This window comes from Zeus faber (genome assembly GCF_960531495.2).
Source record: "Zeus faber genome assembly, chromosome: 15".
In the NCBI taxonomy this organism is placed as follows: Eukaryota; Metazoa; Chordata; class Actinopteri; order Zeiformes; family Zeidae; genus Zeus; species Zeus faber.
The window spans coordinates 13,317,318-13,330,597 of NC_137194.1; the positions used below are offsets into that span (position 1 = coordinate 13,317,318).

A 13,280-nucleotide genomic window follows, 5' to 3' on the forward strand; every position below is an offset into this window, starting at 1 on the left:
TACGAAAAAGAGCACTCTCAAAGTCAACAAGCTGAATAAAGAGCATCTGCACAGACGAGTTGAGCCGGCTGCAGATCAACATCATCTGTTGATAATTAGATATTCTAAGTGTATGGTGTTGTGGCTGGACAATATATCTTTAATATATCCAGATACAAGACTAGATATCATCTGGGATTTTGGGATCAAAATATTGTGAAACAGTTAAATGGGGTATTTAAGGCCACATTACAGTAATAAAATGCTGTTTCCAGAACGGCTCAATGGTAATAACATCCACATTGCCAGTGATTGTTGGTCAAATATTTATCATGTGTAAATATATTCTAAAAGCACCAATACTAAATACTATACAATCATACAATACTAAATGATCAATATTGGGGGCCTTCTGGTGGCTCAACCAGGTAGCGCGTGTAACATGTAGGCAAAATTGCAATTGCGGCGACCCAGAATCCCAAACCCCAATATTTCCTGTCTCTCTTCACTGCTTTCTTTAATAAAGGCAAAAAATGCCCCCCAACTCAAATAAATAGCGATATTGAGGTATTTATCCAAGGTATTTGATTTAGTCAATATCCCCCAGCCCTAGAATGGTCTATAAATGTGTGTGTGTGTATAAATAGATACTGCTTCGGACAATGACGGACACAGTCGTCTGTTACTGTCGCTCTCCTGAATGAAGTGTGTGTGTGTGTGTGTGTGTGTGTGTGCGCGCAAATGCCTCGTTTTTTTTTTTTTTTGTCACTCTGTTTTTAGTCCTTACCGATTCCTCTGGAGGCTTCATTGTTCCAGAGAAGAAGGAAAGGAAGAACTTCCGACCAACACACTGACACCCTCACAGGAGTTCACACTGACACAGCTTGTGTGTTGGTACCGCCGATCACCATTATGATGTGCATTAATGTTTGATATTTATTTCCTTTCTAAAAAGGGTGCTATATTACGATGATATACTGTTATATATGAGTGTTTGCTCCTAACAGATAAGAATTAATAGTATTGCTTAACCTTAGCAGCTGGGTGCAGTAATTGGTTTTACAGCTCGTATATAACGCGTTCCATTGCACCCCTGGAATTGGCAATCGTCTTAAAGTTTATTGGGTAGGCCGACCACCAGAACTGTGTTTTTATGTGTGTGTTAGGTTTAATTCTGTTCTGCAGTGCCAGGATGAAGAGCAGAAGCAAAAACAGGACCCGGGCCCGCTCATTTCGACTTTGTCTCCAATCTTCAACCTCCAGTCTCCAACCTAAATCTTTCTCTGTTCCGTCCTCAAGAAAGAAATCCGCTGAATTTCCCCCCAAATCTCCTTCCCAAGCAGATGTCCACCAGGCTTAATATGTACAGTAATTCACTTTGGGAATCATTTCTTGGCTGCTCTTTCAAGGGTGATGGATCTCCGATTAGTGGAGTGGGACTTGGATCTTCTCATTACCTAGATGCAGGACTAATCCTGGTGCTCAGTGCTTAGACTGGATCCTGGCTTCACACTGGGAGAGACCACTGTTACAGCTAAGCTCCCGACACATGCATGCACAAACACACACATGCGCGCGCAGGCAGGCAGGCGGGCAGGCGGGCAGGCGGGCAGGCGGGCAGGCAGGCAGGCAGGCAGGCAGGCAGGCAGGCCCGCCCGCACGCACACACGCATGCACAGCCATTATGTTCTCTGAATGGTACAGGGTGTCATTAGAGGACGGCGTCGGGGGGTTAATTCTTCAGATTGCGCTGAAGGCTTAACAAGGTGCTGTTGAGGCTGACTTGCAATAATATATTTAATAATATCGTTTATGAAGATTTCCCCAGAGCGTCTTGGTGCCTTTCTTGGTTTATTAACAGTCAAATGATTTACATTACAATAAATCTTGCATGAGGGGAGAATCGTATTTTGGCTTGGTTTCATAAGGTTTGTGGTTTGTGGCCTCTTTTCTAAAACGTCTGCAATGGGTTGTTACCAAGTACATTCATATTTATGTGTGATAAATATTTGGTGGATTTATGTGTGAAAAATAAAAATATCCAAAAATATAAGAAATCTTGAAGGTGCTTTCTGAAGGTGCTTTCTGTTTATGTATTCTGGCTTTTAGAACTGGCTGCCAAGTTGGCAACCTTGCATCAACTGTTGGTTGCCGAGACCACATTTTAATCATATTAGAATTGAGTGATAATGATCCTATATAAATTTAATGCAATTATCTCAATCTCAACATTCCAAGAGTGATATCAAGAAAGGGGAAACAGATTAATTAATATAACTTTTGTGTGCTTGTGTGTTTAACATTTTTTTTAACAGTTTTTTTTTTAGAAGAAGATTCTTTATTCATCACACAGCACACACACCACAACCCATGCACCCATATGGCGACAGTGACCAACACACACACACGGTGGTTGGTGCAACTTGGCAACCGTTTACATCAAGCTCTAGTTTCTGTTTATTTGTTGATTTATTGGGTGTATACATATACAGTATATATACACACACACGTACACACATAAATATATTTACATACTGTATATGCGTATGTGTGTGTGCGTGTGTATATATATATATATATATATATACATACATATTCCTCTGTGGCATTTTCTATTATGATTACACAAGAAGACGTGTCACAGTGCCTGCTGCTCGCTGTCACAAGCCTTGAGATGCTCATTGGCCACATGCTTCAAGGGTCTTTCACATAGGTGAGTGCTGCGCTAAAAATTCCATTGGTGTGTATTGGTTGCACCATGCAGGATTTGCGGCGAGCAAAGCGCAGGCACAGCGCTGCACAGAGGTCCACGGTAAAGCGACGTGCCGTGACGTAACCCCCGCTGGGCCAATATAAACAAGGCCCTTGCCTATGCATCGGCCTGGTGGGGTCGTGTGACTCCCACGGCAGGTGTTTTATCTGCCTCGCTGGGCTCACGGATCCAACGCCGTGCGAGACCTGCCATACTGGCCGGCGAGCGGGCTTGCTGTGTGAAATACTTTTAATTGATCGCGTGCTGGCGGACCAGGCTGTCGCAGAGATGAGGAGACCATCAACATTCCTTTCCACCAATGGATACGACATAGACGCCTCAGCGTGGACGAAGGAGACACCTTCCGGCCTCGTTCTCCGCCCAGATATGCCACCTTTTTTCTGCCGTCAAGCTGACCGACGCAATGGCCTGGCCTCCATTGCGTCAGAGTGCTCTGCCTTTGGGGAGCTGTTGCTCTGGGCGTACCTGCACAGCATCCTCACCTCCTCTGCGGGGCGCCTGGGTACGTCATCATCGGGCAAGTGCCGCGTCAAAGCAGAATTCTCAAGCCTGCGCGAGGGCAGCATCCCTTGTAGGACAAATGTGATTGCGGACCTCATGTCAAGAAGAGGCGAACGCGAGGCAGAGTGGCAAAGTGGGAGACTATTCAGGACAGCCCGAGTGAACCTGTTGTCGCCAAGAGACTGCTCAGCGTCCCCTGTGGTTCTCCCTCCACCAGAAAGATGACCCCCATCTGGGGGTGGATGTGTTCGCACACCACCCGTGGCCGAAGGCTCTCCTTTACTCATTCCCACCATCGGGGCTGCTGCCAAGACTGATGGATCGAGTGCATTTGGAGGGGCTGTTGGTGATACTGATAGCCCTCAATCATCAGGGAGAACTTTGGTTCACGGAGCTCCAACCATTAGTGGTGATGAGCCTGTGGCAGATCTCCATGCGTCACGACGCGCTGTCGCATGCCGAGGGCTCGGTGACCTCGTTGACGGTCCTGGGATCTGGTTTTGGACTTTAGTGCGCCCTTCGAACTTTTGTCTCAGATCCTGTTAAAGATGCCGTACGTTAAGACGGCACTGCTTATAGCTCTGACCTCTACAAAGCTTGTCGGGAATCTGTGCGCTCTGTCTGTGCAACCTGCCTGCTTAGCCATTGTGACAGGACTGCCTGCAGCACGCCACCTGAACGGTGTTTTCAGGGCCCTCTGACACAGAGACAGGCAAAGATGTTGCAAACACACCAGTTTATTGTAGAGAATGGGCAAGATGGAACAAGCCGGGAGCAGATGGAACATTGTCATAACAGAAACTCTCTGTATGTGTGTGTGGCAACGCGGGCTTTACCTGTTGCTCGTTGATTGCTCTAACAAGCAACAGGCATACAGCCATAATCCCGGCCTCAATTACGTAGACCCAAGACAGGTGTGGCTGCTTAAACCACACCACATACCCCCGACACCAAACTGAGGCCAGCCTACCAGTCTACTCTAGCCTACCCTCCCCCCCACCACGCAGAGAGAAAAAAATAACAATAATAAAAATAAACTGCCTGGACTCTGGACCTGGAATCCCGAAACAGAACAGTCCATGGGCGACCCCCGCCCAGGGCGACAAAGCAGACTAGCCCCTCCTCCATTCCAGAGCGTGGAGCCTCGGGCTTCTGTGCTGGCTGATGGAGGTGTAGCCAGGCTTGACTGTTGCAGATCTGCTAGGGGGGGTGGCCTGGCTGCTGGATGGTCCCGGGCCCAGTCCCGTGCCCAGTCATTAATGGCGATTTCAACTGCACAGTGTTGTAACCTAACCCGGCGTTCACGCCTAAGGTTGTGACAAGCTCATGCAGATCAAGGGTGGTTACCCTCAAGGACTTTTTTCCTTCTCCTCACCAGAGTGTGTGGGAAGAACGGCTCCATTAGATGGACTGCACAGCTCCAATTTGGTTGTCACCACAGTTGTGTGCTATTTGGCGGCTTGGGCCAGCCACCGCTCTCTGCCCAGCGCCTATCTCATTTGCTATGCAAATGTATCCCTTACATCGACCACTATCTGTGCCCACTCTACTCAAGTTGTGGCTGTTTTGACTGCCCTTTTTAGGGGTATCGGGGTCCAGGACATTTGCACGGCGGCATCCTTGTCGTCGCCTTCCCCATTTGTCTGTTTCTACCTGCAAGACGTCTTCGCAGGGTCCCTTTCCCAGTCGGTGATCGGCGTTGCGGCCGCGCGGACTTAAGGAGTATTGTCTTTCGTGGGTCACTCAGATTTTTGACGCATTGTCTGTGTTTAGTGATTACACTTTCTCTGTGGATAGAGCGTATGAAGTTGCTTCCTATTGGCCCTTCAGTGGGGCACAATGGACTGTGTCTATTCTCGCTTGTGTTTGTCACAAAATGTAGTTTGGAGACCCGACAGACTCGTTGGGGATTCTTCCTGGTGAAAGATCTTGTAATGTGTGACCCCCTGTTACTGAGCAGTCATGTACAGCACCTGGACTCCTCAGGAACCTACGCAAGGATCCTGTTTGTGGATTTCAGCTCTGCCCTCAACACAATCATCCGCGTTCTTCTGCAGGATAAGCTCTACCAGCTGAGTGTGCCTGACTCCACCTGCAGGTGGATCACAGACTTCCTGTCTGATAGGAGGCAGCACGTGAAGCTGGGAAAACACATCTCTGACTCCCGGACCATCGGCACTGGTTCCCTACAAGGCTACGTTCTTTGTCCTCTGCTCTTCTCCCTGTACACCAACAGCTGCACCTCCAGCCACCAGTTTGTCAAGCTCCTGAAATTTGCGGACGACACCACCTTTATTCGGCTCATCTCTGGTAGAGATGAATCCGCCTTCAGGTGGGAGCTTGACAATCTGGTGAGCTGGCGCAGACAGAACAACCTGGAGCTCAACGCAGTGAAGACAGTGGAGATGGCTGTGGACTTCAGGAAGAACGCAGCCCCACTTACCCCCATCACTCTGTGTGACTCCCCAGTCGTCTCTGTGGAGTCCTGCCACTTCCTGGGAGCCATCATCTCTAAGGACCTCAAGTGGGAGCTGAACATCAGCGCCATCATCGAGAAAGCACAGCAGCAGATGTACATCGTGCGGCAGCTGAGGAACTTGAACCTGCCGGAGATGATGATGGTGCACTTCTACACCTCCATCATTGAGTCCATTCTCACCTCCTCCATCACCATCTGGTACGCTGCTGATACCATCAAGGACAAGGGTAGACTGCAGCCTGTCATTCGCTCTGCTGAGAAGGTGATTGGCTGCAATCTGCCATCTCTCCAGGACCTGTACGCCTCCAGGACCCTGAGGTGTGCAGGTAAGATTGTGGCTGACCCCTCCCACCCCGGACACAAACTGTTTGAGACACTCCCCTCTGGCAGGAGGCTGCGGTCCAACAATGCAAAAACCTCTCGCCACAAGAGCAGTTTCTTCCCGTTTGCAACTGGCCTCATCAACAAGGCCCAGAACCCCCACTGTAACGGACCCTCCCCCCTACCCCCATAGACACCACACAGAGTTGTACGCCTTGAATTGAATTGACATGTCAATGCATTACATTAACGCACATTCTTCATTCTTCTGGACTACTATCCGTGCACATTGCACATTCTGTTATACTTCATACTCAGGAAATTTCCACATTCCTGCACAAACTGTGCAGCTCTTTATTTAAAAAGAAAACAGCCATATTTTCATATTCTTATAGAATGAAGAATCTTTAATTGTCACACAGCACACCACACTACAACACATGCACACACACACACACACACACACACACACACACACATGCACATGCTTTGGATGGTGGCCGGTGAAATGAGGCCTCTGCATTTAACCCATCCTTGGCTTGTCCTTCCTCCGGGGGCACAGCCAGGAGCAGTGGGCAGCATACGTGGACGCGCCCGGGGACCAGGTAACAAGTGTCCATCGCTGGTCAGACGATGATGTGTGCATGTTTTTGGTGGGGGTCCTTAGGCGGAGGAAACCCCATGTGAGCACGGGGAGAACATGCAAACTCCACACAGAAAGGCTCCTATTTGGGAGATAACCCACCCGGAGCACGGTGCCAACAGCACCCCAGGCGGGAATCGAACCCAGGACTGAACACTGAACACCAAGACATTCCTTGTATGTGTAAACTTACTTGACAATAAAGACGATGCTGATCCTGATTCTAAAGACGATTCTGATGTAGTGTGCAAACCACAAGACTGCGAACAGCACAGCGATCTGACGACTTTGAAAGTTGTGTAGTGTGTCCATGGCATGAGGGTTTTATACCCCACAGGACCCCCATCAGTCTTGCTGAATTGGTTTCAGAGGAAGAAGGGAACACTTCCGGTGTTTATATTTGCTATGCTGATCCATCCTGATTGGCTGAAGTGAGTGGACGAATACATTGCAGCACTTAGGAGCACTTCAGCAATAGGAGCTGTAGTTACAGTAACTCCCGTTCCCTCGTCCCAAAGTCAAAGTATTTTGAATGGGTTTTTGGTTTGATGCTTGAAATAAGGTCTGTGGTTAACACGTCATCAAGAAACATTGTCTGACCAGCGATGGACGTTGGAGTTGGTCCCCGGGCGCTGAACTGTAAGCGGCCGACCGCTCCTGGCCTGCCCTCCGGAGGAAGGACGAGCCTCGATGGGAAAAATGCGGAAAATACATTTCACGGCCTCCATCCGAAATGTGTGTGTGTGTCGGCCTTAGCTGCATGTAATGCATGTGTTGTGGTGTGTGTGTGTGACAATAAAGAAAGGTTAAAGGTTGTCCATTTTTAATTCTCCCTGCAGCATCTTAACCAAGCTAACATGCTAGGTTCATCATGGACACTAGTATTGTGCATGTTTCATCTTCTTTCCTTGTTTCCTTTACTTCCTCCCCTTCTAGTTGATAGTCAATGGGGAGGAGGAGAAGGGGCCATGGGAGGGAAAGAAGTGCATTATGGGAATGGATCCATTGAACATTCATAATCTATCTTCCTATGACAGAGCACGCGGAGGAGAAACCAATTAGCCGCGCGTCCCATCGGAAATAGAGGAGCAGATACGGTAAAGGATGAGCCTGCGGCCGCAAGCTACAGGGCAAGTCATATTTAACCTCTTCATAACACACACACATACACACACACACACACGAAAAGACAGACACACACTACATAGCAACACACAAAGGCATAGAAAAACACACAAACATGCATGAATAAAGTCACACAAAGATTGACACACACACACACACACACACACACACACACACACACACACACACACACACACACACACACACACACACACACACACACACACACACACACACACACACACACACCCCATCCTGCTGTGGTCTCTGTGTTGGACTGCAATGTGATGTTTTGTCAGTCAAGGTGTCAGTTAGAAATTTGGGTCATTGAATATTACAATCATTTTACTTTGCTCTCATTCCGTTTCTTTTTCCTGCTTCTCTCTCCTTCCCTCTCTCACTATATCTCTCTCTGTCTCCTTCTATCAATCCTTTGCTCTTTAAAGCCCAGCGCTTTGTTTACGAGTGAATGAATATTCCTTTATTTCTTCCCTGCCTCCACCCTCAGAATTTTCCCCATTCCTCTTCTTTTTCCACCCCCTCCTGATGGATGGAATAAGGTGTGGCCAGCTGCATCATAACATGTTGAGAAAAGAAACAAGGACACACACACACACACACACACAGACACACACAGACACACACACACACACACACACACACACACACCACAGCACAGAAAGCTGCAGGGCAAGGTCACACAAGCTGTGATTTGGACACAAGCTGAGAATGAGAGAGGAAAAAAATAGGACAGGGAGGGTAGAGGGGGTGATGATGGATGGAAAAAAAATGATTTATACCTGTCCAGTCAGATATAATAACACTGTTCTCCACACACACACACACACACACATACACACACACACACACACACACACACACACACACACACACACACACACACACACACACACACACACACACACACACACACACACACACACACACAATGATGGTATCTCCCACGGCCAGGAGGTGGTTGGAAGCTATAGCAGATAAAAACCAGAGAGAGAGAGAGAGAGACAGGAAGAGAGGTGGAAAGATAGATAAATCTGTGATTAATACCACAGACTGACCACATTACTCACAACGTCACAGTCACCATTTTTGGTAACTTGCTACAACTTCACACATACAATGTGTCTCAGTGCAGATCTACGCAGGATGTGTGTGTGTGTGTGTGTGTGTGTGTGTGTGTGTGTGTGTGTGTGTGTGTGTGTGTGTGTGTGTGTATGAGAGGGCCTGAGAGGGGGTGGCACAAGCAGGTAGCTAGCACACACACACACACACACACACACACACACACACACACACACACACACACACACACACACACACACACACACACACACACACACACACACACTTTTTTCCTCCTTACATGTTGCCCCCGGTAACAGAGAGGGTGTGGGGGTGACCATCTGTCAGTTGCCCGGAGATCAATGGAAATAGAGGGGAGGGAGGGGTGGAGGGGAGGATGGATGGATAGATGGATAGATGGAGAGATTGAGGGAGGAGGGGTGAGCCTAAATACATGGCCCACTGTGACCAGAGAGTGACTCAATATGCTGCCGTTTTATTTACAGACCCACTCCCCACCACCAGCGCTCCCACGCCCCTTAGTGACAAATGGCTGATTTCTGTGGGAGTCAGGTGGTTGCCGGGGGTCTGTCACACACACACACACACACACACACACACACACACACACACACACACACACACACACACACACACACACACACACCTGCACTTAATATAACCTGGCGTGCTTGTCGCCTGACAAGGGCTGGGTAGGTACTGGGGCAGGGTCTCACGATTTGATTTCAATACATACATACATAATGAGAATCACTACTGACTTTTCAGTATCATCATCTGACGAGCGTTACGAAAATATTTCACCGAACAAATACAGTTCCTTAAGGAATAATTAAAAATGGTTGCAGAAGTCTTTCATTCAGAAATTGGTCGAGAAATTGAAACTACTAAAGTGAATCGTATCGTAGTATCAAGTTCTTAAATCCAGCCCTACAAAACATACCAACATGCTTCCGCGTGTAAAAGAGGGAGCGAGAAGCAGGGGAGACAGAGCGGTGTTTTAAAGATTAATGTGTGTTGGTGTCGTCCCACTGACTGTGGCAGTAGGTCAGAGCAGAAGGCTCGCCCGATAAACGGTGAGTCCACAACAGAAACCACGTCAGCCCTCCAACATCTGCCGACTTCAGCTAGCTCGTACGCTAACACAAAAACACACGGTCCCCCACCGCACGGCGTCCACGTGCACGCACGAGACACATTTACACGCGCGTACGAAGCAGAAGCCGGCGTGAACACGTGTAAATAGAGCAGATATGGCAGCTACAACGTTGTAAACAAAAGGAGCCCGGCTGCCCGCGCGCCTGCAGAGAGGAGCACTTAGAAAAACACACAGACATATTATATGCACTGCGCTGCAATAGAGACCGAGCTCATTTGAAATTCACTGTTGATGCCGGAGAGCAAGAGCTGGAGGCAACGACATGGGTGTGGAGAGCAGGCAAAGGGGGAGGAGGAAGGGGAGAGAGACAGGGAGGAAAGGAGAAGATAGCAGAACGGAAGAGCTGAGAGGATGGACTGGAAGAAGGCTGTCAACAGCAACTGCTTACAACACATGTTCAGACATTAGTGTGCAGCAGGTCTTATGTGAGTGTTTGTTTATGATCCCGGATGACCAGCTGATGATTTAAAGTGACTATTTAGAGTTCTGTCCTTACTGACTTATATTCTGTCATTTTGAGCCAACGGTTTGTTTTTGCCCGTAATCTTTTAAAGTACAGAGATTGTGGACTCACCCAGTATTTGGCTGAAGAGGAGCTGCTCCAGGTCGCCCAGAACAGTCACCACCAACTCCGGGTCCACCTTCAGAAAGGCTTTATCCTCCTCTGCCTCCATCTCCTTCGCCTCCACTTTCTTCTCCGTCGTCGAGGGAGCCTCGGCTCGACCCTTTTCCCCGTTTTTTTTAGTCCCGGCCCCACCAGTGCTCCCGGATCCATTAGAGTGAGACTTTATTGGAGGTTCTGAAGGGTCTATGCTCTGGTCGGTCTCAGAGGCTTTGCTGATGGGCTTGACCTCAGCATACAGACCCCGAGGTTTACCAGGGGCGGGGATGCGACTGGGCTTGCCCAAGCTTGGGGTCACCGCTGGGGAGGAGAACGGCTTGGGCTTCCCCTGGAACAGAGACTGCTCTGACTTTGATAACGTCCGGGACAGAGGCACCTTCCCACCCCCAACCTGACCAGCCTTGCTCTGGGCCGTTTTGGTCGTCCCGGTCCCTGTGGTGGGTCGTCCCATGTCGTCGTTCCAGCGGGGAGGCTGGTAGAGGTGAAGCTTCTTCTCTGCGTCGGTAAGTACAGACAGGTTGGTGAGCGAGCACTGCTTCCGGAGCCTGGATGGGTTGGGGTTTGGGATGGGGACGGATCCCGTGGTCGGCCGGTACACCTTCAGCTCCGGGCCGGAGGGCCGGGGGAGCCCCTGGGGCAGAGCAGTGGGCTTGGCCTGGGTCTTTCTGGAGGCCATATTCCTAGCCGGGGGGTCCTGGCTGGCTGCAGGGGACTTCAGGTCATGCTCTCTGGGCTTAGCACTCATGCTAATGCTAGCCACATTAGCCTCCAGCATCCCTCCTGCAGAGAGCCAAACAACAGCATGAGTGACACCACACACTCTCAGACAAACAGAAGCCGACCAGATTAAAAAAAATCCGATAATAATGCGAGAGAGTGACGTTTAAAAAAAAATGAAAAAATAAAAGCAGTCTGGTCCCCGCTGTCTGGTCTCTGTGGTTTCTGCAGGGGGTCCAGACCGAACTGAGGTGGGCTGCGACCGGAGCTTCACCCCTCTGCAGAGGCTGACTAGTGGGTTAGTGGAGTAACAGTGATCCCACTCACTGCTGGTAATCCATGGATCTGCAGACCCTCCAGTGCCCGGCGCCCAAATCCTCTCTGCCTCTTTTGTCTTCCTGCCTCTCTTCAGTCACACAGAAAACAATGACAATATCGCTTCAGCTTCCTCTCCTCCCTCTCCTCCCTCTCCTTCTCCCTCTAGCGCTGTCTTCCCTCCAGCCTGCCTGGTGAGCCGTAGCCAAATGACAGGAGAAACAGGCGCAGCAGCAACACTCACTCCTTCCCTCCCATTTTCCTCCGACTCCCCCCTCCCTCTATATCTATCTCTCTCTCTCTCTCTCTCCTGCTTGCTGACTCTTCCCCCCCCTACTGGCTCATTCACCCTCCCCTCTCTCTCTCTCTCTCTCTCTCTCTCTCTCTCTCTCTCTCTCTCTCTCTCTCTCTCTCTCTCTCTCTCTCTCTCTCTCTCTCTCTCTCTCTCTCTCTCTCTCTCTCTCTCTCTCTCTCTCTCTCTCTCTCTCTCTCTCTCTCTCTCTCTCTCTCTCTCTCTCTTCCTCCCCCCCCTCACTGACTGGTTATACCATCTATTCTACCTCTTGTTTTCTATCTCCTCCTATCTTACTCTCCCTCGCTCCCCCCACTGCCTGGTTTTACCATCATTCCTTCCTCTTGTATTCTAACCCTCCAGACTATGTTGCGCCGTCCACCAGTGGGTCTAATAAACAGGGCTTTGGCATAAATAACCACTCTCGTATGAACAGAACTCCTCTCTCTCTTTCTTTCTCTCTTTCCTTCTCTCTTCCTCTCTCACCTCCCCCTCTCTCGCTGCCCCCCTTGCCCTCCTCTCCACCTCTTTCTATTTAATGCCTTTGTTCTCATGCTCTTTCATGCACCCCAGCACCACCACCACCACCACCCCCCCTTCCTGTTGATTTATTCACATGCGCAGATCAAAAAGAAATGAAGGTCCGAAAGAAAAGTACGAACGAATGAATGACTTGAAAAAAGGAGGCATCATTTAATTGTGTGACTCAGATTAAACTGGGTGCCAAAAGTGAGGATCAGACTGAGAATCCTCCGCCCCCCTCAACACACACACACGCACGCGCACACGCACATGCACACGCACACCCACACCCACACCCACACACACACACACACACACACACACACACACACACACACACACACACACGTCTAACTGGCACGCTAGTAATTACATTTCAATTAGCGACTGATGGACCTGAAATGACCATCACAATCGACTAAGATCAGATCACGTCTCAGTATCTCATATTTTCTCCCTCCCTCCACTTCATTAAGAAGGTCTCTCTCTCTATATCTCTCTCTCCAACTCATCCCCTCCCCCTCCAGTTCATATAAATGCACATGTCATTAAATTCTCAGTAAATACAAGTATTATTATTATTGAGCATTTGGAGAGCACCATACCAACACATGGCTTAGGTGCCTGTGTGTGCATGTGTGTGTGTGTGTGTGTGTGTGTGTGTGTGTGTGTGTGTGTGTGTGTGTGTGTGTCTCTCTGTCTGTCTGTCTGTCTGTCGGTCTGTCTGTCGG

At 49.1% G+C, this 13,280-nt stretch overlaps 1 protein-coding gene across 1 annotated transcript in view; it reads right to left on the minus strand.

Moving 5' to 3' along the window:
- LOC307241773 (neuron navigator 1-like) overlaps positions 1-11,461 on the minus strand; it is an 83,900-nt gene extending 72,439 nt beyond the window's left edge. The window contains exon 1 of the mRNA XM_080015997.1: positions 10,656-11,461. Coding sequence (XP_079872123.1) covers positions 10,656-11,448 — 793 coding nt within the window. The 5' untranslated portion in view covers positions 11,449-11,461. The remainder of the gene's footprint in view (positions 1-10,655) is intronic.
- Positions 11,462-13,280: the final 1,819 nt, after the last annotated feature.